At 45.0% G+C, this 27,445-nt stretch overlaps 1 protein-coding gene across 3 annotated transcripts in view; it reads left to right on the top strand.

The window, feature by feature from the left end:
- Window positions 1-27,445, top strand: part of SNX31 (sorting nexin 31) — a 70,057-nt gene that overhangs the window by 18,361 nt on the left and 24,251 nt on the right. For all 3 annotated transcript variants that reach the window (XM_019467979.2, XM_019467978.2, XM_019467977.2), the window contains exons 5-8: window positions 13,890-14,000; window positions 18,091-18,181; window positions 19,141-19,228; window positions 22,963-23,032. In XM_019467979.2, the coding sequence (XP_019323524.2) occupies window positions 13,890-14,000; window positions 18,091-18,181; window positions 19,141-19,228; window positions 22,963-23,032 (360 nt within the window). The remainder of the gene's footprint in view (window positions 1-13,889; window positions 14,001-18,090; window positions 18,182-19,140; window positions 19,229-22,962; window positions 23,033-27,445) is intronic.

Raw genomic sequence — 27,445 nt, 5'->3', positions numbered from 1 at the left:
GCCTTGTGTGCCTTGGAAGTTAGGGGCAACTTACTCAGGAAGTTTAGATCACTCTGGCTTTGTTCGGGGGGACCGGGGAAGTGACTCTTCCCCCATTTCCTCTTACGAATGTTTGCCTTACAGTGCAACGATTATAGCCCATTATTAAGTGTGATGGAAAGTAAGAGCTTGGCAATCCCAATGTGGATTTTCTTGGGTAAGAAACCTCAGGAATAAGGACCATGGCTACCATTATTCTGCCTCAGAGCAGAATACCAATAAAACACACTGATGCATCTTCTTGGAAAAATTCAAAAAATTCACAAGTTGTTAAATTCAATTTGAAAAGAATTAGAAAGGGTTTTGAAGGGTGTTGAGGGAGCCCATGGTATTAGAGGATTGCGACGTTTCTTAAAGACAAGTGCATTTGATTTTGCAGCATGAACTGTGTATTTTGATTCCTGATCCACCCTAGATCAAGATGACAGCCTAGGTAAGGTTTTCTTTTTTACATCCCAAATCCACGAAGTTGGCCTTTCCCCCTCTGATTGTGTTTTTGTATTGCTCTTACATTTTATTAATTATATATGTTCTGGCAAAATTCAAATACCACAAAGAGAGCCAAATTCCTCTTGGTCACCGCTCCGAATCTAAAACGTGTCACCTGTTGTGCACTTGCTTGTATCTCATAATATGAAGGTTTCTTACTGCCATTGTTTCTCCTCTTTGCCATATTGTCATGACATGTTCATTTTTCTTTAATCAAAGCAAAATGTGCTTGTGGTTTCCAAAGTAAAATGGCGCTAAAACAGATTAGAAGAACATAAGCTTCTCCTGCTCTTCAGAAGCGGTGACTTTCAAATCTTTTAGTTTTTCTTCAGGTATTTAAAAACCTGGGGGTTAATGAGATACATCTCTAACTTTCTCTTGTTCTTCAACTTGTAGACATAATCTGCTGACTGTGATGGAGGGTGAGGATTGCCGCTTTCTTATATCACCTTCTTCCATTCCCTTCACCCCAATTTTGTTATGAAACTCTTTAAAAAAAATTAAATTCTTAGCATTTTGATCCCTATAACATGTACAGATTTCTTACTACTGAACAAGTAATGTTCATGATTACTTTTACTTTCTTGAAAACTCTTATTTTTCCTGGAGTTAAAATGGCATCATGTAAAAGAAAAAAAAATACCTAGTTTTCTTTAAACATATGACTCTTTCAAAGCCCATGGAAGTGCTGAAAAGAGATATTTCTCCCATGGGAACCCCCCCCCCTTTTTTTTTCTTGGTGGTGATCCACCCAGAGTCTCTGTGTTTCTGTTTAAGATGACAGGGACATGGGGTGCCTGGGCGGTGGCCCAGTCAGTTGAATGTCCAACTCTTGATTTCGGTTCAGGTCATGATCCCACAGTTGTGGGGTAGAGGCCAAGTTGGGCTCTGTGCTGAGTTGGAACCTGCTTAAGATTCTTTCTCTCTTTCCCTCTGCTCCTCTCCCCCACTCACATGCTCTCTCTCTCTCTAAAATAAATAGATGAGAAAAAAAAAAAAAGATCAAAGAGACTTGAGTAGGTTTGCCTGCTAGTGGTGAGTAACCACTAGAGAAGGAGTTTGAAAATGGGAGTGGGTGGGGTTGGCCTCAATAATGAATGGCACCAAGTACTAAAGGAAGGAGGACCCAGCACAGACTGGGCTTGAGCGGAGGAAGGACACCTCTCACACTGAATGTGAGGCAAGGAGAGACACTGGGCATGACTACAGGCACAGTCCGAGGTGTGTGATTAGAAGTAGAGTGAGTCCCCTCTTGATGTTTCTTCTATGACTTATAGAAGATGAGGTCAACCGGTGGGAATGAGGAAAGAGGTAAATGTGGTTAGAGTCTTGGGGAAAGTGGAGAAGTTGAAGGAGAGTGTGAATCAGAACCCTGTTGGCTGAGGCAACTGGTAGAACATGTTGGAGAAAAGGAGGGAGATTGTGGGCCAGTGGCCACCAGTGTGTCTGATTCTAACCAATGGCAAAGAGTTGGGTGGTCCTTGAACCAAAACATAATCAAATACCTAGGAATAAACTTAACTAAGGAGGTGAAAGACCTGTGCTCTGAAAACTATAAAACACTGGTGAAAGATACTAAAGACGTCATAAACAAATACAAGGATATTCCGTGCTCATGTACTGGAAGAAAATAAATTGTTAAAATATCCATACTACCTGAAGCAGTCTATAGATTTAATGTAATCCCTATCAAAATACCAATGACATTTTTGTGTATTTTGTGTATATGTATATTTTTATGGTTTCAGGTCTCATATTTAGGTCCTTAATCCATTTTGAGTTTATTTTTGTGTGTGGTCCAACTTCATTCTTTTACATGTAGCTTTCCAGTTTTCCCAAAACCATTTGTTAAAGAGACTTTTTTCCATTACATATTCTTGCCTCTTTTGTTAAAGATTATTGACCGTATAATTGTGGTTTTATTTTCTGGGCTGTTTAGTGCATTCCTTTGATCTGTGTGTCTGTTTTGGGGCCAATATTGTACTGTTTTGATTACTACAGCTTTATAGTATATCTTGAAATCTGGAATAGTGATATCTCCAACTTTGTTTTTTCTCCGGATAGTTTTGGCTATTTGGGGTCTTTTGTGGTTCCATAGAAATTTTAGGATTTTGGAGGCACTGGGTGGCTCAGTCTGTTAAGCGTCCAACTTCGGCTCAGGTCATGATCTCACAGCTCATGAGTTTGAGCCTCGCGTTGGACTCAGTGCTGACAGCTCAGAGCCTGGATGGAGCCTGCTTTGGATTCTGTGTCTCCCTCTCTCTCTGCCCCTCCCCTGCTCGTGCTCTGTCTCTCAAAAATAAATAAACATTTAAAAATTTTTGAAAAAAAAGAAATTTTAGGATTTTTGTTCTACTTCTGTGAAAAATGCTGTCGGTATTTTGATAGGGGTTACATTAAATCAGTATATTACTTTGGGCAGTATGGACATTTTAACAGTATTTGTTCTTTCAATACATCATGGAATATCTTTCCATTTGTGTCATCTTCAACTTCTTTCATCAGTGTTTTCTAGTTTTCAGAATATAGGTCTTTCACCTCCTTGGTTAAATTTATTCCTTGGTATTTTGTTATTTTTTTGGTGCAACTGTAAATGGAACTGCTTTCTTCATTTCTCTTTCAGCTACTTCATTATTAGCGTATAGAAATAGAGTGGATTTCTGTATATTGATCTCGTATCCTGTGACCTTGCTGAAAATTTGTCAGTTTGGGTAGTTTTTTCCTGGAGTCTTTTGGGTTTCCTCTGTTTAGCAATGTGTCATCTACAAATAGTCAAAGTTTTACTTCTTCCTTACCAATTTGGATGCCTTTTATTCCTTCCGCTTGTGTGATTGCTGTAACTAGGACTTCCAGTACTATGTTAAACAATAGTGTACATCCTTGTTTTGTTTCTGATCTTAGAGGAAAAGCTCTCAGTTTTTCACCATTGAGTATGATGTTTGCTATGGGTTTTTCTTATGTGGTCTTTATTATGTTGAGGTGTGTTTCCTCTAAACCTACTTTGTTGAGAGTTTTTATCATGCATGGGTGTTGTACTTTGTCAAATGCCTTTTATGCACCTGTTGAAACGATCATTTTTTTTACCCTCTTATTGATGTAATGTATCACATTGGATGATTTGCTAATATTGAACCACCCTTGCGTCCCAGGAATAAATTCCACTTGACTGTGATGAATGATTTTTTTTTTAATGTATTGTTGAATTTGGTTTGCTAATATTTTGTTGAGGATTTTTTGCCTCTGTGTTCGTCAGGGATATTGTTTTCTTTTTTAGTGGAGTCTCTATCTGGTTTTAGTATCAGGGTAATGCTGGCCTCATTGAATGAAGCTGGAAGCTTTCCTTCCTCTTCTATTTTTTGGATTAGTTTGAGAAGAATAGATATTAACTCTTCTTTAACTATTTGGCAGAATTTGTCTATGAAGTCATCTGGCCCAATTGCTTCTCGGCCTTTTGGCTAAGATCAAGTGAAGTCATCTGGCCCTGGATTTTTGGTTTGGGGGAGGGCTTTTTTTTTTGTTTGCTGGTTTGTTTACTGATTCAGTTTCATTAATGGTAATCAGTCTGTTCAAATTTTCTTTCTTCCTGATTCAGTTTTGGGAAGTTATATGTTTCTAGCAATTTATCTATTTCTTCTAGGTTGTCAAATTTGTTGGCATATGATTTTTCCTACTATTCTCTTATAATTCTTTGTATTTCTGTGATGTTGGTTATTTTTCCTATTTCATTTCTGATTTTGAGTCTGTCTTCTCTCTCTGAGTCTGGCTAAAGATTTATCAATTTTATTGATCTTTGAAAGAACCAGCTTCTGGTTTCATTGATCTTTTCTTTTTTTTTTTTTAAGTTTCCATTTCATTTATTTCTGCTGTAAACTTTATTACTTCCTTTCTTCCACTGCTTTCGGGTTTTGGGTTTTGTTCTTCTTTTTCTAGACCCTTTAGGTGTAATGGTTAGGTTGTTTATTGAGATTTTTCTTGTTTCTTGAGGGAGACCTGTATGGCTATAAACTTTCCTCTTAGAACAGCTTTTTCTGTATCCCAAAGATTTTGGACTATTGAATTTTCATTTTCATTTGTCTCCATGTATTTTTTGTTTTCATCTTTGATTTCCTGGTTGAACCACTCATTGTTTAGTAGCATGTTATTTAGTCTCCATGTATTTGTATTCTTTTCAGATTTTTTCTTGTGGTTGGTTTCTAGTTTCACAGGATTGTGGTTGGAAAAGATGCATGGTATGACTTTGATCATTTTGAATTTGTTGCGACCTCTTTTGTGGCCTAACATGTCACCTATTCTAGAGAATGTTCCATGTGCACTTGAAAACGATGTGTATTCTGCTGTTTTAGGATGGAATATTCTGAATATATCTGCTAGATCCATTGGATCCAATGTGTCATTCAAAGGCACTGTTTCCTTATTGATTTTCTGTTTACATAATCCTATCAATTCATGTAAATAGGGTATGAAAGTCCTCTATATACAATACTATTATTGTATTACTATCAATTACTTCCTTTATGTTTGTTATTAGCTACTTTATGTATTTGGGTGTTTTCATGTTGGGGGCATAAGTATTTACACTTGTTATATCTTCTTGTTGTTCTCTTTATGATTACGTAGTGTCCTTCTTTGTCTCTTGTTACAGTCTTTGTTTTAATTTGTTTTGTCTCGTATAAGTATTGTTACCCCAGCTTTCTTTTCACTTCCATTTGCATGATAATGTATCTCTGTCCTTTCATTTTCTTTTTTTTTTAATTTTTTTTAACGTTTATTTATTTTTGAGACAGAGAGAGACAGAGCATGAACGGGGGAGGGTCAGAGAGAGGGAGACACAGAATCCGAAACAGGCTCCAGGCTCTGAGCCGTCAGCACAGAGCCCGACGCGGGGCTCGAACTCACGGACCACGAGATCATGACCCGAGCCGAAGTCGGCTGCCCAACCGACTGAGCCACCCAGGCGCCCCTGTCCCTTCATTTTCAATCTGTACGTGTCTTTAGGTCTGAAATGAGTCTCTTATAGGCAGCATAGATGGGTCTTGTTTTTTTTATCCATTCTATCATTCTGAGTCTTTTGATTGGAGCATTTAATCCATTTACATTCAAAGTCATTATTGATAGCTATATACTGACTGCTATTTTGTTACTTGTGTTATGGTTGTTTTTGTAGTTCTTCTCTGTTCTTTCTTCTCTTAGTTTCTCCTAGTTTACTGACCTTCTTTAGTGATATACTTGGCCTCCTTTTTCTTTATTTTTTGCCTATTACTAGCTTTTAAATTGTGGTTACCATTATGTTCCTATATAACATCTTACACATGTAGTAGTCTATGTTAAATTAATGGTTGTTTAAGTTTGAACCCATTCTAAAAGCACTAAATTGTTACTCCTCTGTCTCCCACATTTTAGGTATATGGTGTCATATTTCACATGCTTTTAGTTTGTGAATCCGTTGACTTATTTTTATAAATATAGTTAATTTTACTGCTTTTGTGTTTCCTAGTTTTATCATTTCTGCTTGTGGTCTTCTGTTTCCACTCAAAGAGTCCACTTTAACATTTCTTTTCAGTCTTTAGGTCTGAAATGAGTCTCTTATAGGCAGCATAGATGGGTCTTGTTTTTTTTATCCATTCTATCATTCTGAGTCTTTTGATTGGAGCATTTAATCCATTTACATTCAAAGTCATTATTGATAGCTATATACTGACTGCTATTTTGTTACTTGTGTTATGGTTGTTTTTGTAGTTCTTCTCTGTTCTTTCTTCTCTTAGTTTCTCCTAGTTTACTGACCTTCTTTAGTGATATACTTGGCCTCCTTTTTCTTTATTTTTTGCCTATTACTAGCTTTTAAATTGTGGTTACCATTATGTTCCTATATAACATCTTACACATGTAGTAGTCTATGTTAAATTAATGGTTGTTTAAGTTTGAACCCATTCTAAAAGCACTAAATTGTTACTCCTCTGTCTCCCACATTTTAGGTATATGGTGTCATATTTCACATGCTTTTAGTTTGTGAATCCGTTGACTTATTTTTATAAATATAGTTAATTTTACTGCTTTTGTGTTTCCTAGTTTTATCATTTCTGCTTGTGGTCTTCTGTTTCCACTCAAAGAGTCCACTTTAACATTTCTTTTCAGGCTGGTTTAATGGTCATGAATTCCTTTAACTTTTGCTTGTCTGAAAAACTCTCTCTTCTTCTATTCTAAATGATAGCCTTGCTAGACAGAGTATTCTTGGTTGCAGATTTTTCCATTTCAGCACTAATAATACATTATGCCACTCCCTTCTGGCCTGTAAAGTTTCTGCTGAAAAATCAGCTGATAGCTTTATGGGGTTTCCCTTTTATGTAACTATCTTCTCTTCTTTTGCTGCCTTTAAAATTCTCTCTTTATCACTACTTTTTAATTTTAATTACTATGTGTCTTGGTGTGGACCTCCTTGGGTTGATTTTTGTTGGGGGCTCTCTGTGCCTCCGCATCTGGATGTCTGTTTCCTTCCCCATATTTGGGAAGTTTTCAGCTATTATTTCTTCAAATAATTTTTCTGCCCCTTTTTACTCTCTCCTCCTTCTGGGATCCCTATAATGCGAATGTTATTATGCTTGATGATATGCTGAGTTCACTTAATCTATTTTCATTTTTTATTATATTTTCTCTCTTTCCTGTTCAGCTTGATTGCTTTCCATTACTCTGTCCTCCAGGTCACTGATCCATTCTTTTGCTTCCTCTAGTCTACTGTTTATTTCCTCTAGAGTATTTTTAATTTCAGTTACTGAGTTGTTCTTCTCTGGTTGGTTCTTTTGTACATTTTCTCACTCTTTGTCAAGGGTCTTACTGTGGTCCTCCATGCTTTTCTCACATCCATTGAGTATCGTTAGGACCATTACTTTAAATTTGCTACCAGGCATTTTACTTACCTCTATTTCTTTTAGCTCTCTGGATGTGATTTTGTCCTTGTCTGTTTCATTCGGGACATTTCCCTCTGTCTCTTCATTTTATGAACTCTCTGGGCCTGTTTCCGTGTGTTCAGAAAGTCAACTACATCTGCTGTCGAAAGTAGTGACATTATGAAGAAGAGGTCCTGTAGTGCTCTGCAGTGCAATGTTCCCTGTTCACCTGAACCTCGTGTGTCAGGGATATCTCTTGTGTGTGATGTGCACCCTACTGTTGTGGCTGAGCCACGTTAGCCTTCAGTACAGTTGTCTGTAATGGCTCTCTTTGCCTGTTGTGGGCAGGGTTTGATCTCTGTGTTGTTACTGGGCCAGTATGGGGTCGCCTTGGGCTTCAGTTGGCTCAGGCCAAGCACTTGCCAGAGCTGTGGTGGCACGAGACTGCAGAGCATTCTCCCTGCGATTGTCCCCTGAGAGCTTTCATTGGTGGGCAGGATCTGCAGTCAGGGCCCGTTGTCTGCCACCATCGCGCTGCTGGGACTGCAGTGCAACTTGGGGGGGGGGGGGGTCAAATTGAGATGGTGCTGACCCTTGTCAGGGGTGGTTGCACACTGCCATGCTTGGTGTGCCCCTTGGAATGGACTACTGAGAGTGTGCTGGAAAGTGTGAGTCTACAGGAGAACACGGGGATGGGGTGCACAGTGTTAGAAAGGTTTGTGCTGGTCTGCTTCAGGAGGAGGTCAGGGTGGAGGGGGCAGGTCTGCAGGAGAATGTGGGGAGGCACGCTGCTAGTAAGCTAGGTAGAGAGTATTTGTGCTGAGCTTATTCCTGCAGGTATCTGTGTATCTTGGCTGGGGGAGAGGGAAGGGAAATGGTGCCTGCCAGCCTCTTTGTTTCTTGGACAAGTCTCCCAAAGGCCCCTCCAGCGCAGGCACGAAGATTAACAAACACATCTCTCTCCCGTACACCCAGGTGTTTTTCAAACGCTGCTTCTGTGCTGTATCTCAGCAGGGCAGTATATTATGCTGTTTCTTTAAGGGCCAGGATTTAGTTTCCATCATCCTCTGGCTCCCCCAGAGCCAAGCCCGCTGATTTGTAAAGTTTCAAGTGTTAAAAGCCCCACGAGTAATAAGAACTCGTGAAGTTAGGCCCCTATGGTTTTCAAAGCCAAATATTATGGGGATTCATCTTCCCAGTGTGCTGACAGCACAGAGCCCGACGTGGGGCTTGATCTCACAAACCGTGAGATCATGACCTGAGCCAAAATCAAGAGTCAGACGCTTAATCGACTGAGCCACCTAGGCGTCCCAAAACCTTTGTAATTTCTTGAGTGTTGGGGGTAATCGGAGTGCCTTACACAAAGCTTCCGATATTATAAGCCTCTAGAATCTCTGGAAAGATCACTGTGTCTTGTTGCGTGCTAATGAGAAGACTGGTGGCTGGGGGCTCCTAGGTAGCTTCAAGATGGGGATTGGTGGAAAGCATAGTTACAGGGTTGGGATTTCCAGCCCCACCCCCTGGTCTACAGGGGAGAAGTGCAGGGAAATTGAGTTAATAATCACACATGATAAAGCCTATGTGATAAAGTCTCCATAAAAGTCCCTAAACTGTGGGGTTTAGAGAGCTTTGGAGCTGGTGAACATGCTCGGTGTGCCTGGAAAGGGCATGGAAGCTCTGTGCTCCTTTCCACATACCTTGCCCTAGGCACCTCCTCCATTTGGCTGGTTGTAGGTCGTTTCCTTTCTAATAAGTGGGCAATAGTAGGTAAAAGGAGCTTTCCTGCGTTCTGTGAGCCATTCTAGAAAACTACCAATCCTGAGGAGGGTGTTGTGGGCACTCCTGATTTCTAGCCAGTTGGCCAGAAGTGTGGGAGGCCTAGATTTGCGACTGCCACCTGAAACTGGGGAGAGGAAGTCTTGTGGCACGGAGCCCTTAACCTGTGGGGTCTGTCCTAACTCCAGATAGTGTCAGAAGCGGTGTGAGTAGAGAGAAATTGTGTTTTTCCCTGGAGTGTCCTGTGGGCAGCGTAAGGCCAGCGTGGGTCGTATAGTGGCGAGCATAGCCGCCCTCTGTGAACAACGTAAGGACGTTGGAGCGTTTTAGGCGAGGGAAGGACATTTTTAGATTTGCATTTTAAAATACCTCTCTGGCTCCATGTGGCGAGTGCTTTGTAGTAGGGTAAGAATGGAAGCGAGGAGGCCATCACAGGAGCCGAGGGAGAAGAGGTGTGAGTTGGGTCTAAGGGGCTGGCAGCGGAGAAGAAAAGTAGATAGAGTCAAGAGATTGTGTAAGATGTAAAATTGACACAACTCAGACGTTCCTTGCTTCGATGTGAATGTTAAAATATCTTCCTGAGTATTTTCTTGAATCCTTTATATCTTATCTATTGGCACTGCTTCTAATCAAAGGTACGTAACTCCCTCCTCATTTCTTCTAACAATAACAGAACAACACAGCTGCCATTTGAGTGGTTTGCAGCGAGTGCCATTCCAACTTCCACATGTTGCTTCCTTGAATCTTGACCGCAGCCCTGTGAGGCGGGCACTATTACCGCCCTTATTTTAGAGCAGAAGGAATGAGGAATACAGGGGGCAAATAGCCTCTCCAGGTTTACATAAGGTCACATGGGGCAGGTGTAGCTGCTGGGCTTGGAACCCATTTCTTCACATGCTCCAGCCAAGTCCCTTGGTACCTGTGAGCAGATTACTGCGGCCACCTCTGAGTGTCCCCTACCCTCCGGTCTCTCTTCCTGCCCATTTTCACCACACTACCAGGCAAATCTTTCCATCACTCCGTTTCCATCCTTCTGCTTTCTTCTGCCTTTTTTTTTTTTAAAGGTTTATTTATTTTTGAGACAGAGAGAACACAAGCAGGGGATGGGTGGGGGGGTGGGGGGGGTACAGAGGATCTGAAGTAGGCTCTGTGCTGACAGCAGCGAGCCCGATGTGGGGCTCAAACTCACGAACTGTGAGATCACGACCTGAGCCGAAGTTGGACGCTCAACCGACTTAGCCACCCAGGTGCCCCCTTCCTTTTGCCTTTTAAAAAAAAATTTTTTTTAACGTTTATTTATTTTTGAGACAGAGAGAGACAGAGCATGAACGGGGGAGGGGCAGAGAGAGAGAGGGAGACACAGAATCGGAAGCAGGCTCCAGGCTCTGAGCCATCAGCCCAGAGCCCGACGCAGGGCTCGAACTCACGGATGGCGAGATCGTGACCTGAGCTGAAGTCGGCCGCTTAACCGACTGAGCCACCCAGGCGCCCCTGCCTTTTTAATAAAATCCTCAAGTGTCTGACTTCAGGGCCATCTATAATCTGACCTGCTCTCCGAATCCAATCTTTCTCACTTTTGTGGAGGAATTTAATAAAGGTATGCATTTATTTCATTTTAGCTGTTTATGTAATTTAGCTATCTTACCAGTCTGCAGTTTGGTCTGAGTTGGGAGTTGCACTGTGGTAATAAAAATTAATGCTAGGCTTTCCTTTAGAATCTTACCAAAAAGCAATAAAATTTTCATTCATTTTGTGAGTGTTTTTCCCCTGAGGTAAGAGATGTTTGTGATTATAGGCCCCAGAACACAAGAACCAACATCTAAGCAAAGGTGTTCCTAGAAAGAGACTATTTGCAGCAATAATTCTGGGGGAGCCCATTACCCCTGACTACCTGTATCTCAGCTAAATATGGAGCCTTGGGGACCCTGCTGTGTTTCATCATCAATCAGTTATCATGACTACAGGGGAACTAGGGAAATCTTCCAAAGGTCCCCTGGAAAGCAGAGGTGACGGAAGTGTGGCCTGAGGTTGTGTGGGAGCTCAGGGCCTGTGCTACGGTGCAGGGAAACCAGGCGTTCTGACATTTTGTGGAAGAACTTGGAGTGATTCTCAAAGGATGCCGGGAAGCGGACGGTCCTGGCACCAGACTCTTGGAGGAAAAACCTGGTAAGAGGATCCGCGTTTGCTGACTCAGAGCCCAGTTCTGACAGGGAGGAGCCACAGGACTGTTTGAAAAGTGACAAATTCCTGTCACACAGACAGAAACCTATTCCATGCGGAGGGAGGCAGCATACCATGGCACCTCATGCTGGTGTAGAGGGTGGCAACATGGTACTCGTGTAACTTATCCAAATTTGGACACTTTGAGAGTCAAAAAAGTGCTAGAGTTATTCCATTTGTATCGGACATTATAAAATGCAGGGCGGCTTCATAGAAATTCCTGGAACTATGAGAAATCTGCGTCCTCTTTGTGTACACATGGAAAGAGAACAGGCCCTCTGCTGTCCCTTCTCAAAAGGGCAGTAGTTCCATCACGAGGGACACAACCTCGTCCAGCTCTAATCACTTCCCAAAGGCCCCTTCTGCGCATCCCATCACACTGGAGGTGAGGGTCTCAGTACAGGCATTCAGGGGACACCATAGCAGTGCTGGATGGGAGGCCTATTGTTGGGAATTCTTGGGTCCCTTGTTTAGATCCCAGGCCTAGAGTCACGTGGAGCTGGTCTGGAATCCTGCCTCTGCCATTCCCTAGCAAAGTGTCCTCCGGCAAATTACTTAACCTTTGTGAACTTTTACTCATCTGACGAAGGGGGATTAATACGTGTATCTGTCTCAAGGCATCGCTACAAGAGTTAGATGAGTTACCCTATGTGAAGCCGTTGGCACAGAGCACAATTATGAGTATCACGCGTTATCAATATATTTGTACATAATAAACATATGCATATTTATTCATAAATGATATACTATGTATACATGCTGCCTAAATGTGTAGATATTCATAAACATGGGTGGGGGGCAACCCTTTGAATTTGGAAAATAGCGGATTTTCTCTTCTAAAGTATTTAGATTCAGAATCAGAGAAACTTAGTAATTATAACACATGGCGGGCGGCGGCGGGCGGGGGAGGCAGGTGGGTGGTTAAAATTTAAAGACAAAGCTTGCCCTTTGATAACAAAATTAAGAAAAATGAGCCTGTCGCTAATGTAGCTGGCCGGCTGAGGTACCTGGGCAATGCAGTTGTGCTGAGTCTCCCAGGAGCCTGTAAAACCTGAAATGTTATCTGTGGATGTAGGGAGGGTGAGGAAAAGGGAGGTGTTGCCTGTTGAGGGGAAAGGTCCCACTTGGTCAGCTTGCCTGAGCCCAATTCTGTGATCTGCAAACAATCTTACAATTGGTCATTTGGTTCTTCTCTCCCCGCCTGGTACCAGGAAGGCGGTAACCTAGGCTGGGTGCACATTGTCTTGGCACTAAGAAGAGATTACCCTCCACCCCTCTGTATTACTAATATTCTGACTTGTATAGTAGGCTTAGGACACAGAAAATGATTTGAGTGACTCTTGTCTCCGTTCTCCCCAGGAGAATACGTAACCACTGCCATTCTCAATGCCTAGGAGAGAAGTGAGCTCCTTGCCTACAGTGAATGTGTTGGCGCATTCGGGTTTAATCCTGTTGTAGAGTTGGGATGAGAGAGGCTCTGACCTGAATCAGCCTCCCAGAGATGAGGCAGTCCTGCGGACCCACAGCATCCCATTTGGGAGGTGCTAAAAACAGCCTTCTGCCAGATGCAACTGCCCCGCGAGGCTCAGCTGAGCGGCCACTGGCCGTGCCTCCTCCTGGGGTCCCCCGCTCTGTGGTCACTGAACATCAACTCCAGCTTCACACTTTCCTCCACTCTGAAGGCTTTCCAGTGTCTCTAGCCTGTCCTTGACATTCCAGAACATTTCATCCAAGAACTTCACAGGTCCCCAGATTTGCAGTAGTCTCTAGCACATAGGTATCCCCTTGCAGAATGCATAAATGTTAGCAAAGTAGGGCTGAGCTGGGAGTGCTGGCCCTCAGGTGGATGCTTACTCACCTGATAGTGACATGCTTCTTCATTCAGAAGACTTTTTTTTTTAATTTCTTTTAAAGTTTATTTGTTTATTTTGAGACAGAGTGAGTGAGCAAGGGAGGGGCAGAGAGAGAGGGAGAGAGAGAGAATTCCAAGCAGGTTCCACACTGTCAGTGAAGAGCCCAATGCGAGGCTCGAACCCACAAACCATGAGGTGGTGACCTGAGCCGAAATCAAGAGTCAGACGCTTAACCAACTGAGCCCCCCAGGCGCCTCCGTTCAGAAGACTTTTATGGGACTTTTAGGGATACCTGGAAATATTCAAAGTGAAAATTAAAATCTGAGATTCCCCAGGGTCAGGTGGATGATTTTATCAAAAGCTTTTTTTTTCCTAAAATGGATTATTTTTTTTGTTTATTTGAAAATTATTCAAGCGGCATGTCATTGCTTCGTCTCGGCCCCTCCACACCCCTCCTCACCCCAACACATCCATCAAAACACCATCCCCCAAATCTCTGCAGTCAGCTCTGTGTGTTTCTGGGTAATGTATGCCCTGAGGGTCCAAATAGAGGAAGCTACTGACTTTTCCTGCTCCGTGTACCCCATTGAAGGGACTTGGGGGGCTCACTGTGCTTTCCCTTTGCTTGCAGGACACATTTAGCATCACGATCAAGACAGCGGCTCTGGATATATTTCTGCCTGATGGAAGGAATATTCAAATCGAAATTCTAACGTCAGATACTGCTGAAAGAGTTCTAGAGGTAAACTTTGTCTCAACTCCAGCTCCAGAACTGAATTCAGGAATCATTCTGTTTGAGGGCAGGGACTAGGATAAGGTTACCTTCCAGAAGCTTCCTGCCTATCATTTTACTCTGGATGATGTATCTGTAGAGACGCTGGATTTTCTGGGAGACTGACCAAGGAATCTGAGCTACAACTTATCCTCCCGGGCATCTTTGGTTTTACTCTCCCCGTGGGCATCAACTTCCCAGACATCTTTTAGGCCCTTCCTAATACGGCTGTCAGTTTTCTGGGACTCAGCCAAAGATGTGCCCTGGAGATATGCCAAGTGCTTTATTATGGGATGCCCTCATAGTTGGACGCAGGAAGGGGAGTGGAGTCCAGATGAGTCTGAAACAGGCTGTATCCAGGTAGGCTGGTGACAGGTTCTGGCAGAGTGACAGCAGATTTCTCGAAGGCTGGAGTAATTGTCCCTCCTGTCCCACAGGAAACCAAAACTCCAGCAGGTCTAATTCTGCATCCAGAGGGCCAGACCTGAGTTTAAGCTGGTTCTGTGAGGACTCTGAAGACAAGACACAGAGACTGTCCGCCCCGTCTTTAGATGTGGCTAATACCAGCTCTGTCCCTGGGGCCTTTCCTCCCTACCCTGGGTTTCAAGGGAACACGAGCTTCTCACACCCGCATACTGCTCCCAGGTCCTTTTTCTTTGGAGGGTGTTAGTTCTAATCCTCTAGAGAAGTATGTGCGGGAAAATATAAAGTTATAAACAGGTGGAAGTGAGAAAGTTTCTAGGGGCCTTCCCAAGGACAGAATGTTCTTGCACTGGGGACATGGTACCTGACACCTTCTAGGTAGGAAACGAGCCATCCCTGTTGGGCTCCCAGCCCTCAAGCCCACCTTTACCTGAGACCATGGGGTGGGGGAGCCTCCTCCCTGAAACACGGCTCCTCTTTCCAGCCTGGAGGTTCAAGAAGGCCCATGCCCTCCTGGCCTCCAAAGAGCAGTTTTGTCCCCAGGCTAGGAAACATCCCTTCTCTGGGGTCTTTGCTCTGCCCAAGAGTGATCATTTTTGACCTTCCTTCCTACAAAAGTCACTGCACACAACCTTTTTTGGCTCCTGTATTGCTGGCCTCATTGAATGAGATCTGCAGCCACCTCATTCCTGAGGCCATCCATTGAGAAGTTACCCTAGGGTCCCCTTCCGTCACCCCCTGACTCCCAAATCCTACTAATCTTGTGCCCCAAGTCTTTCTCCTGATAATTCCTGTCTCCCCATTTCCTCCTCTCCATCCTTATCCTAGTTCGAGCCCTCATTTCTCAGCTAGATTTCGATAGCAGCCTCCAAACTAGTCCCTGCTTCCAGTCTTGCCAACCTTCTACCCTGGCTTCCAGAGTGATATCTCTAAAAAAGCATCAAAGGCCCTTGCTGCTTAATGCCTCAGGGGATTTATCCCCCAAAGCCCCCCAAACACAAAAACATGGTTCCGTAAATTGCCTTCCCAGGACCTGCACAGGGGGAGGCTGCCATAGCGAGGGAGGAGGGCAGTAAGTCTATGGTTCCACAATACTATCTTTTTTGCTCAGTTTCTCTCGTAACAAGGAGCAGAAGTTTAACAATGTACGTTCGTGATCTCAGACAATTATACCTTCCCTGTTCTAATCACACCGACTTGTGAGACTTTCAAACCCCAGACACTGACATCATTAGCATCAAATAAGTTTACCTGGAGGTGAGCAGGTACCAAAGTGAGCAGTTGGTCAGGCAGACACGTGACTTCTCTTCCAGGCGCTGGGAGATTCTCCAGCTTGCATAAAAATATAATTTAAATTTTGTAATCGAGAATCATTTTGGGGGGGGGGGCGCCTGGGTGACTCGGTGAAGTGTCCGACTTCGGCTCTGCTCATGATCTCATGGTTCATGGGTTCAAGCCCTGTGTCAGGCTCTCTGCTGTCAGCCCAGAGCCTGCTTTGGATCCTCTGCCCGACCCCCACCCCCGCTGCCCCTCCTCCACTTGTTCTCTCTTTCCCCGCCCCCCAAAAAAACCTTAAAAAAAAATCATTGTTTACATCTCCTCAAGCATACTTTCCTCCACCCTCCACCTCCCTGCCATCCTGCTGGGTTTCTTAAGGACCAGCAACAAGATAAAATCTCTTTCGGGGGGTTTTACACATTTGTGCTAACGTGGTTTTGCTGATGGTGCTTATGTTTTGAAATCTCCTTAACGTTTGCTAAGAAGACAATATCATTGTGTCTCTTTTTTGTCCATGCTTACTCCTCTCGAAAGAAGGTATGTGTTTATGTCCTTATAAATGAAAAAGGCTTCTCCATTCTTTTCCCTACTCCTTTACCTGCCCTAGCATGTAAGCTTGCTGTTTTCCCCGAACGGATCCGAGAAGAGAGTAATCAGTCTGAAGGGACGTGGCTCATCCTCTAAGAAAAGATGTCTTTGCAATCTGTTACTTACCAGCACACACTCACCCTTGCACACACAGGGGCGCTGTGTTTGGTGTGGGGTGTCTGCAAGGGCATGGGGAAGGGTGAGATAGGAAGCAGGCGAACGGGGATGCGCCTTGAGTGAATGTCGTAAAACATTCCCGGGCCCTGCCTTATTTTCAAAGCTATGCCGAGCACACCCACTCATATCATGCACCTAGTAAGACTGCCTCATGAGGCACTTTACAGATCTCTGACAAGAAAAGTGCCCCCTTGGAGCTTGGTGTTTGTACGACTGCCACCTTGAGAACCCGGAGCCATGGTTAAAGCATCAGCTCACACCCCTGGCTGTGGAGGTGAAATCCCCGAGTGTTGCAGAGGTGATCTAGTGAATTCAGAGTGTGCAAGCAAAGAAGTCACGCTGCAGCCCAGGCTTAAGTGGGGGGCGGGGGTGGGTGAGGAAGGGGAGAATCTGTGGTAGCATGGACATTCCTGCTAAGGAAAGGTGAGTGAATATAAAACATTATGACGTTACAGCCTCATGACCCACTGGTAGAAATGAAACTGTGGGTGTTGAAATGAAAGCCGTTTGATGTAAAGGTCAGGAAGGAATAGGAAAGGAGAGCAGCCTGTGCCTGGGATCCGAGGTTGCGCTGAGCAAATGGCGTGTAAATTAGACTTGACCGTCACAGGAGGCGCCAGACAGAAGGGGGCCGGGGCGGGGGGCGGGCAAAGGTGGCCAGTAGCTTGTACACTTTTCTATGGCAGCCAGTTGGCGGGAAACGTCCCTTCTCTGAGAATCCAGCCTGCAGGAAGGTAAATTGGGGTGAGGGCCCCAGGGGGCAGGTATCACAGAAGGACAGATGTTCGTGGAGAATGGCTGGTGCCCTCCGGTGGATTATAACGACCAAACTATCTGGGAGATACATCCCTGTCCCAGGTGGGACAACCAGCCTCAGCGGAGGCCAGGTTCATGTCCATAGTGTTGGAGCTGATTTTTATTTTCTTCACTCTAATTTTTTTGATTTCTAAATTTTCTAAAATCAATGTTATCATTTTTAGATTCAGAAAAGATTCCCTTTTTTTAAAAGTTTTTATCTATTTATTTTCGAAAGCGAGTGTACTTGGGGGAGGGGCAGAGAGAGAGAGGGAGACAGAATCCTAAGCAGGTTCTGAGCTGCCAGCACAGAGCCCGATGCGGGTCTTGAACCCGCAAAACCACGAGATCTTGATCTGAGCCGAAACCAAGAGTCAGCCGCTTAACCGACTGAGCCACCCAGGCGCCCCTGGAGAAGATTCCTTTTAATATCTGCAGCCCATTAAAGCACTTTCTATTGATGTTTACAGGCAATTTCTTTTTTTTTTTTTTTTTTTAACATTTATTTATTTTTGAGACAGAGGGAGACAGAGCATGAGCAGGGGAGGGTCAGAGAGAGAGGGAGACACAGAATCTGAGACAGGCTCCAGGCTCTGAGCTGTCAGCCCAGAGCCCGATGCGGGGCTCGAACTCACGGACCACGAGATCATGACCTGAGCCGAAGTCGGACGCCCAACCGACTGAGCCACCCAGGCACCCCTACAGGCAATTTCAAATTCTGCATATCATGGTAAGCATGGCAGACACTCTCCCAACTCCCCCCCCCCCACCCTTTTCTTGTCTTTGTTTATTTCTCAAGGTGGTGTCACACAAAATTGGAATGTGTCAGGAGCTCTTGGGCTACTTTGGCCTCTTTCTCATTCGGTTTCGCAAAGAGGGCAAGCTCTCTGGTAAGGAAAGAAGGAATGCAGGGCAGCCGGGAGATGGGGTTGGGCAGGTGTGGGCACGTGCTCAGCCCAGGGGATGCAGGAGATACCGCCGAGTAGGGGCGATGCGTGGTCCCTACTACTGTTCTCAGTAGTCCCTGGATCAAAAGTTGGGGGATGGGTGGTTGTGTCTGTGTTCAGGGTGAGCTGGGGATGAGCCACTCCAGAAAGCTAGCATGGACCACAGCAAGATGTCAGGCCCTTACCAGTAACTGCACTTGGTCTTGTGCCTGCCCTGGTCCCAGTCCTAATGTCTGTCTCACCTTTACCCTTATGGCCTGGCTGCTGGCCACCAGCCATGCCCCGGCCTCCCTCTGGAGTGCTGGACTTTGGATGTCAGGACATCCCATCACGCTATCGCTTCTCCTCGTTAAGGAATGTTTGCTATAAAATGTGGATGCCATAAATAAGTTCTCAGATTCTTAAAAAACGTAAGGAGTTAGTGAAAGACGACAGTGTGGTCCACATGGCTTTTGCTTTCCTCTACAGTCCATTTCTAGATATTACAAGCTATTTAGTTGTGAAATGGTATCAATTATCTGAATGCCATTTACACATGTTCTCAAGAAGCTGCAGGGAAGTGGTTTTGAGTGGGAAGTTAAGGGGTTTGTGTGTTGGCTTCACCACTAAGATCTGTGGTGTGCTGGCGAAGGCACTAGACCTCTCTGGAACTCGGTTTCTTCATCTGTATTGCAGCGGAAAGTACCCCCTACCAACGGTGCTGCTGTTTTATGAGGGTGAAATGCTATTTATCATTTGGATGAATTTCAGAAAGTGAAAAATTACATACAAATGCGAGAGAATGTGATCAGGGTGATTTTATTCTTTCCAATGGCAACGCTTTATTTTCTCATTTCGAAGCCTCTGTATGTAAACTGTTTGTGCCGTTTCAACCAGGAAGACTCCCTTTCCCCTTTCTCTAGTCATGAAAAAACTGGCGGACTTTGAACTCCCTTATGTGAGTCTCAGAAGTGCTGGAATGGAAAACTGCAAGGTTGGACTCCGGAAGTGGTAAGCATTTGCGGTGATGGTAGGTATTTGAGGATGTTTTCGGTTCCCGTTGAGATTTTGTCGGTCTCACCGTATCAGCTCACCACCTAACAGCTAGAGAGGGACCAGGAGCTTGCGGAAGGTTGAGAGGAAAGCAATAAAGAAGGGAGAGTGGGGAATGAACCAGAATATTTGTCCTAAAGAATGCGATGTTGAAGATAACTCCCACTGGTCTCCAGTAAGTACTTGAGGGATATTGTCACGAGGATGGTGGCCCTGAAGGTAAGTCTTGAAAAGCAAGTGCTGTTGGGGTGGGAATCAAAGCAGGAATTATGAGGAATGGCAGGTCACGGGCTTGCTTTGGAATGGATTATCAACTGTACTAATTGAAGGAATTTATTGATGATTACAAATAGGTGCGATTCATCTGTTGCACTGTGGTGTTCCCTAAGGGCAAAGGGTGGACTCCGACAACTTGCAGTGAATTTGAACTCTTAAGTATTTGGCTTACATTCTTAAAGGATTCCAATAACAAATGCGTATAAACCAGGGCCAGCCATGTTCGTAGACTGACTGAACACCTTGCAGAAAATACTATCCTTTCCCCCAGAAACAAGAAGCCCTATGGAAAGCGAACGAACAGAAAATAACAAGAAGCAGGACACTTCTCTCACCCCACCCCGCCCCACATATATCCTACAATCTGTAGTCTCCAGTGTTCATTACCATGGCTGTATTGGGTTGCTTCTTTGGTTTACTCTCTCCCAGCCCAGCTATTCTGTAATCTGAGCACAGAGAGTATTAAAGAAAGGCATTTTGTAATCTAGGAATAGTAGTTATCTTGACCTCATGATGCCTTGTTTACAGCGCCAGTCTGTGGTTTTGAATTTTGGAAGGACATTCCTGGCAGGGCTAGAAGTTCATCTACTGCTATTCAAAAGTATTCTGAGAAACTGTCAAAATCTGTGGGATGGAACCGTAAAAAGGTGAAAAGGAAAAACCCTTAGCAGTTCCATCTAGGTGTTTCTAGAGTAGCTGTTCTTCTAGAAGCTGATTAGTGTAACAAGTGGCTGAGCATGGTCGTTCCTAGGGTCAGAGTATGTGAGTCTAAATCCCAACCAACTCACTGGGTAGCTGAATAACCTTAGCCAAGTTACTCAAGCTCACTAAGCCTCAGTAAAACGGGAATAATAACAGGAGTCTAGCTCATATGATTAGTGTGAGGGTTAAATAAAGTCATCCCACATGCTCAACAAATTTTGGTCTTGTTTCTTACTGTTATATTGAAGATAATAATAATTATAATAACAATAACAGCAGGAATCCCTGAGGCTTAGACTGCTTTGCTCATGGACTCTCCAGAGAACTTGAGATCAAAGGAGACCTGAGGACTCTGTCCCTTACCTTGAAGCCTTAATTGGTAATTGGGTTTTGCCCAGGTCTTCATTAAATAGGTATATTCTATGGGCACCTGGGGGGCTCAGTCGGTTAAACTTCTGACTCTTGGTTTCAGCTCAGGTCATGATCTGGTGGTTCTTGAGATCAAGCCCGATGTTGGGCTCTGCACGGACAGTACAGAGCCTGCTTGGGATTCTCTCCCTCCCTCTCTCTCTGCCCCTCCTGTGCTCACGCTTTCTCTTGCTCTCTCAAAATAAATAAATACAACTTAAAAAAAAATAGGCATATAGTAGATCATCAGCGTAAGATAAAATGTCACTCACACACCAGCATCTCGGATCCAGGCAGATGGCCTTTGCTAATGGGAACTGGGAAGGAAGGAGGCTCCCACTCCAGCTGTTAGAGCTGAGGGTCAGGTCACCCGAGGGGAAGAGCCTGGAGTAGGATCCTGAAGGGACCTGGTCATCTGTCCAGGAAAAGTCTGAGTGGGAGCAGGGAGGCCAGCTTGGCTGCCGGGAGCTGTGGGATTCCCAGCAGGTGACGCATTCCAGCAAACATTAGCCAGAGTTTTAGGGATTTTTCTGTCTGTGAATTCTCTGGTGCACCTCTCCAATTATGGTACGGTTCCTTCCAGACCAGAGGGAGGCTGCCCTGGCCTCTCAGAGCCCCAAGTGTGGGCTGGGTCCGGGGGCTCTCTAGCTCGGATGCAACAGTTGCTATTGTCAGTCACGGAGAACAGGGTGCCTACGCCGCGTGGGCAAATGAGCTACATCGGACATAACTGCGCATGCTTCTCCCCACCCCCCCAGGAGGAAGGTGACCTTCAAGTACCATTTTCCTCCTTTCCTAGTCCATGCCAATCCCATTGGTCTCTTAACCACACTCTCGTAAGTTCAGTGATTCGGCTTACCTCTGCCCTCAGGTTGGTTTAGACCAGCTGTGGTGCACCCTTTCTGGACCGTTTCTATCAATTCTTAGCAGCTCCTGTGCTCATACAGGAACTATGATTTCAGTTTAGCCTGACGATTCTAGGCCCATTAGACAGACACGGAGCCCTGCTGTTTGCAAGTCACTTTGCAGAGTGGCAACTCCAAATAGGACACAGCCCCTGTGTACCTGGCGCTAAGATCAACTTGATGAGAGCAGTGGTCAGGATGACTTCGGAGTGCTAAGGAAGCATAGAGGATGAAGTGGAAACCGTGGGGAGTGGGGACTGGAGGGGGGACACGAGGAGCCCAGGAGAGGCAGATGAGGCAGGGACGGAAGCTGGTAAGGGCACTGGTCTTCCAGGCAGAGGAGAGGAGAGAAAACATGGTTGGATGTCGAGTGAGACGGAGGAAGGTGGGTAAGAGACGGAGCTGGAAATGAAAGCTAGGTGTCCCCTGACGGGCCGGGCCGTGGAAGGGAGCAAGATGAATGATCTAACTCCTGGGACCACGACAGTCCACAGGCTACTCAGGAAAGAGCCCTCAGGTTAGAACGCAGAGCCTGGGATTGAGGGGACGGGGCTGACGCAGAGGGCCTGACAAAGGGAGCAGTTTGGGCGACAGATGAGAGCAGCCTGGGTACAGGGTGGTGATGCAGGTGTGGGTTTGGGGCAACGGCGACACCAGGTACTATGGGGTGGGGAAAGGGCATCCGCACTTGGGGCCCGACAGCGGGGCGAGTGTGAACAGGGCCGTGGGCCATTCTCCCACAGCTTTATTGTTTGCCACCTTACTCTCAGAGCCCGCCAGACAAGAGCTTACAGTGTAAAGAAAGTAGGAGACAGAAAAAGCTAGGTGAGTAGAGGGCTGTTAGAAAGGGGGGCTCGTTTAAATATTTTTTTAATGTTTATTATTTTTTTTCAAACTTTTTTTTAACGTTTATTTATTTTTGAGACAGAGAGAGACAGAGCATGAACAGGGGAGGGTCAGAGAGAGAGGGAGACACAGAATCTGAAACAGGCTCCAGGCTCTGAGCAGTCAGCACAGAGCCCGACGCGGGGCTCGAACTCACGGACCGTGAGATCGTGACCTGAGCCGAAGTCGGCCGCTTAACTGACTGAGCCACCCAGGCGCCCCAATGTTTATTTATTTTTGAGAGAGGAGGGGGGAGGGGCAGAGAGAGAGAGGAAGACAGAGGATCCCAAGGCAGGCTCAGTGCTGACAACAGAGAGCCCAACGCGGGGCTCAAACTCATGAACCGTGAGATCATGACCTGAGCTGAAGTCAGATGCTCACCCAACCGAGCCACCCAGGTGCCCCAGTGGGGGCTCGTTTAAAGCATAGGGGGCCACCACCTCAGAGAGCATGTGCTCCCAGGTGTGCCCATCGGCTGTGTCATATGAATGAACTTAATGCTCCTGAATTACGCAGGTACATGGACCCATCCCTCGACTCCATGCTGATGGACTGCACAGCAGCCGTAGATTTGATCCATATGCAGGTAAGGGTGACCGAGGACTCTCAAAACACCATGTGTTATCGACCATTTGGGATGGAAACCATTAAAAAAAAATTGTAATAGTTAAGAATTCTTGGGGCGCCTGGGTGGCTCAGTCGGTTAAACATCCGACTTCAGCTCAGGTCACGATCTCACAGTCCGTGAGTTCGAGCCCCGCGTCAGGCTCTGGGCTGATGGCTCGGAGCCTGGAGCCTGCTTCCGATTCTGTGTCTCCCCCTCTCTCTGCCCCTCCCCCGTTCATGCTCTGTTTCTCTCTGTCCCAAAAATAAATAAACGTTAAAAAAAAAAAAAATTAAAAAAAAAAAAAAAAAAAAAAGAATTCTACCTCCATAACTAGAATAGGCAAATTCACAGAGACAGAAAGTACAATAGAAGTTATTAGGGGCTCGGCGGCAGGGAGTTACTGTTTAATGGGTACAGACTTTTTGCTAGGGATGCTAAAAAGGTAGGTATGAGAGTGTTCATGGTTACACAACTTTATGAGTGTTTTTAGTGCCACTGAATTGTACACTTAAAAATGGTTAAAATGAGGGGCGCCTGGGTGGCTCAGTTAAGCGTCTGACTTTGGCTCAGGTCATGATCTCACGGTTCGTGGGTTCGAGCCCCATGTCGGGCTCTGTGCTGACAGCTCGGAGCCTGGAGCCTGCTTTGGATTCTGTGTCTCCCTCCCGCTCTCTGCCCCTCCCCCACTCACACTGTCTCTCTCTCTCTCTCTCTCTCTCTCTCTCTCTCTCAAAAAATAAATAAGCATTTAAAAAATTTTTTAAATAAAAAAGTGGTGAAAACGACAAATGTTATATATATTTTACTACAGTAAAAAAATTTTTTTTAAGAAATAGAATTTAGAAAGAAAAAAAATTCTACCTCCATTTTAACCACCTCTCTGAGTTTTCTAGGCCAATTTACATGAGTCTAGAAAGGTTGTCCCTGATAATCTAAAGCCACATGTGTTCCCATCTCATTTTAGCATAATCTTCTTTTTACCTGAGCCAACGAGTAGCATACTTGCCTCCAGGGCCTGCTTCATGGGCACATAGCCTGCTCAGAAGAACCCCACAATTGTTTAATATTTTGCTGTTGCCATCTTGATCCTTAATTTTGGAACAAGAGACCTCACATTTTCATTTTGCATTAGGCCCTGCAGATTATGTTGGTGGTCCTGCCTACCCCTACCCCCTAACCCCCAGAAAGTACATTGAGAGTTTGAGAGTTTGGCCTCCTTTTTTTTTTTTTTTTTTTTTTTTAAGGTTTATTTATTTTTGAGAGAGAAACAGAGTATGAGCCGGGGAGGGGCAGACAGAGGGAGACACAGAATCCGAAGCAGGCTCCAGGCTCTGTGAGCTGTCAGCACAGAGTCCGACGTGGGGCTCGAACCCACGAACCTCAAGATCATGGCCTGAGCCAAAGTCGGACACTTAACTGACTGAGCCACCCAGGCACCCCTGGCCTCCTTTCCCTTCCCTGATTCAGTGGTGAAGGTTCTGCTACGTGGTGGGGCGGTCACAGATGCTGCCTCTGTGATACCTCTCCTTTACCCCCCACCTCAGTTCTCCTGCCTCACCAGCCCCCTGCCACTACATATACTATGATTCTTCATGGAATGGGAGTTATCACTTACACAGAGAGGCAAAGACAGAGTGGCAGTTTTCCCCTTTATATTCATAAAGCCAGAAATGACCACACTTCCAAATTTTCTTATAAAGCAACCACCAGGGGCTTTACGTGCCCAGGGAGAGGGAACTGCTCAGTTTTTCACTAAGCTCTATGCAAAAGGACTGCCTGGCACAGGCCAAGAAGAACAGCTAAAGGCCAGAGGAATCACCAAATGCCTCAGAAGAAATAAAAGCAATGACCAGCCGGGGAAGATCAGCATGGCCGGTTCATGCACCGTGCACAACTCTCACAAGGCCCTGTGTCATAACTTAACTGGCAGTGTTTTTCCTTAGTGTCTCACAAAATCATGATATCAGAATCAATGAGGTCTTCAATTGGACAAGCTAGAGCATCACTTGTGTCTATATCTCCCCCACTAGACCACCAGCCCCATGCAGGGACCTTGGCTTTTTCAGCACAGGGCAAAGCACCTGGGTGGGTGACCGAGCAGTCACAGGGAGCCCAGCAGCCAGCATGTCAGATAAGGAGTCACAGCCTAACTGCCCATTTCTCCTTATGTGACTTTTTAACAGGCCAAGGCAATCTAATAAATCATCTTCTCAAAGCTCTCCGAAATTCTAAGGAGGCAAATCAAAACATCACACATTGGATGTGCAATGGTCACCATTGTAGTTTCATGGCTAGTTTTGAGTTCATTTCTCATCATACTTGGACCCATGTATAATCATGCTGAGTGTAATTAAAATCATGTTGTGTGAATGGGACCATACTTTACCATTTTACTCGTTTACCGAGGCTCATCGCCGTCACACCCTTGCTATTATAGTGCATTATTGGTTGCATCTGGTCTGTTTGATATCCCGTCCTTGGTGGAGGATGCATCGCCTAATTCTGATATTGTTCTGGTGGGAAATAGTCTTTCTGGCCTGGTGGTGAGAAGAAGGAACCTCCAGCATCACCGTAGGCATCGTATCTGTCTTCAACGAGGAGTTGTAAACCAGAGAGAAATGGACGGTGTTTCCTCTGCTGATAGCTGGGAAAAAAGATGGCTTCCTGAAAAGCACACGAATAGCAGTTTTGAAAATGCATTCTGTCCCTTGCTCTGTCACTGGCTGTCTCTCTGCGTGACCTCGGGCCTGCCGCTTCACCCTTCCGAACTTTGAACTACAATGTCCCCCTGTTAAGCGATGAGACGGAAGGAACGGTTTCTAAGTTTTCTCTCAGCTTTACTAGACTGTTATTCAAACCACAGCTCTTCGCTTGCAAAGTCTTCAAAAAATTATAGTTGATGTTATGATTATCTGTGCCATTATCATCACCATTGTTATTACTGAATCCAAGTGGGGGTACCGAGAAGTCAGCTCCGGGGAGTCAGGACCGTAACTGCTGCCTCTTTGGGGGAAACTTTTCTCAGCTCCCCTCGAAAGAAAATCCCTTCCTCCCTCTCTGCTCCTGAGGTACTTGTTTGTACCCTCCATTAAGGGTGCTACTCACCCAGCCATGTAAATATCATTTACATATGTATTTGCCTAACTAGACTCTAAATGGCCCAGGGCAGAGACTGTCCTGGGAGCTTAGGATATGTGAATATGTGAGAAGCAATCATCCTTTAAAAAAATTAATGCAGAAAGTTCTTATGAGTTCTTCTGATAAATAACAGTGCCATCATAATTATTAAGGGAAACGCTTTTGATTGTTCTGAAGCAACTGTGCCCCATGGATGGATGTCCCAGGAGTCAATTGGACTCCCACACTGTTTCCCTTCTTTTATTTTAAATTTGAGTAGTATTAACAAAATGGAAGGTGGTATATAAAAGTATAAATGTCTGGGTTTTCTAAAAAATACCGAGGCTTGGTCAATTCTGGGCCTGCATGTCAGCACCACTGGCCTATGTGGTAACTTTGTGCAAATTAGAACAAGGTGTCCCTTGCTCTAGGCAGGCTAACCCCGTAATGGGGCTCATGGCTTGGTGAAGGGAACATGGGCTGACCGTTAGCTTCCCCAGACCGTCACAGCCTGGTGCCCTTGCACATGGCCCGGTCTACTCACACAGCCTTGGCCTAGCTGTGCCATGCCTCAGCCAGCTAGAGCCCGGTACATGCCTTGCTCCCCACTTCTCACTGCTATACCCTCTGCAGGGGGTGCTGGGGCATGTGTGATTGAAGCTCATGAAATCCATGGCTTAGGTGATTTCACTTGATTTTTAAAAATAGGTTCCACATAAGTTTCCAGCAGCCAGTCTTTGGGGAGCCATAGAACTGAGTAGAGCCATTTGTCTGAATTGGATTCTCTCATGGTTAGAGTGAGATACTGTATGTGATGTATTCGATGACTCGCGAGCCCATAATCAGGGTCAAATCTTTTCAAAGGTAGTGAAACAAAAGTAGTTCTGTTCCTGCTGATGCAGGACATTTAAATCTCTGTATCTGAGAGTCCCAGGTCCCCTAATGGCAAATGACATATCTTCAGCTAGTACTTACTGTCATGATTGCTGTTTACCTTCTTTATTTAGCTATACTTTCTCTTTGATATCACTGCTGAGTGATAACACTGCCGAGTCCTTACAGGGCTCTAACATCAAGCAGAATTCAGGAAAGGAAAGGTTCTAGATGTCTAGGTCCAGTTTTGAGAATAGTTGGTGACCAGGGGTAAGTCTTGGTGTGCATAGCCGCCTACATACTGAGAATTCAGTAGCTTGGGCATAGAGAGGAGTGTACAGTCGCCAAATCAGGGTTTTAACCCAACTCGTGCCACTTATTGCTGGGTTGTCTCGAAAGCCA

The sequence above is a fragment of the Panthera pardus genome, unplaced genomic scaffold (genome assembly GCF_024362965.1).
Source record: "Panthera pardus isolate Hobbes unplaced genomic scaffold, ASM2436296v1 HiC_scaffold_7, whole genome shotgun sequence".
Lineage (NCBI taxonomy): Eukaryota > Metazoa > Chordata > Mammalia > Carnivora > Felidae > Panthera > Panthera pardus.
This window is presented reverse-complemented; position numbering and strand designations above follow the sequence as displayed.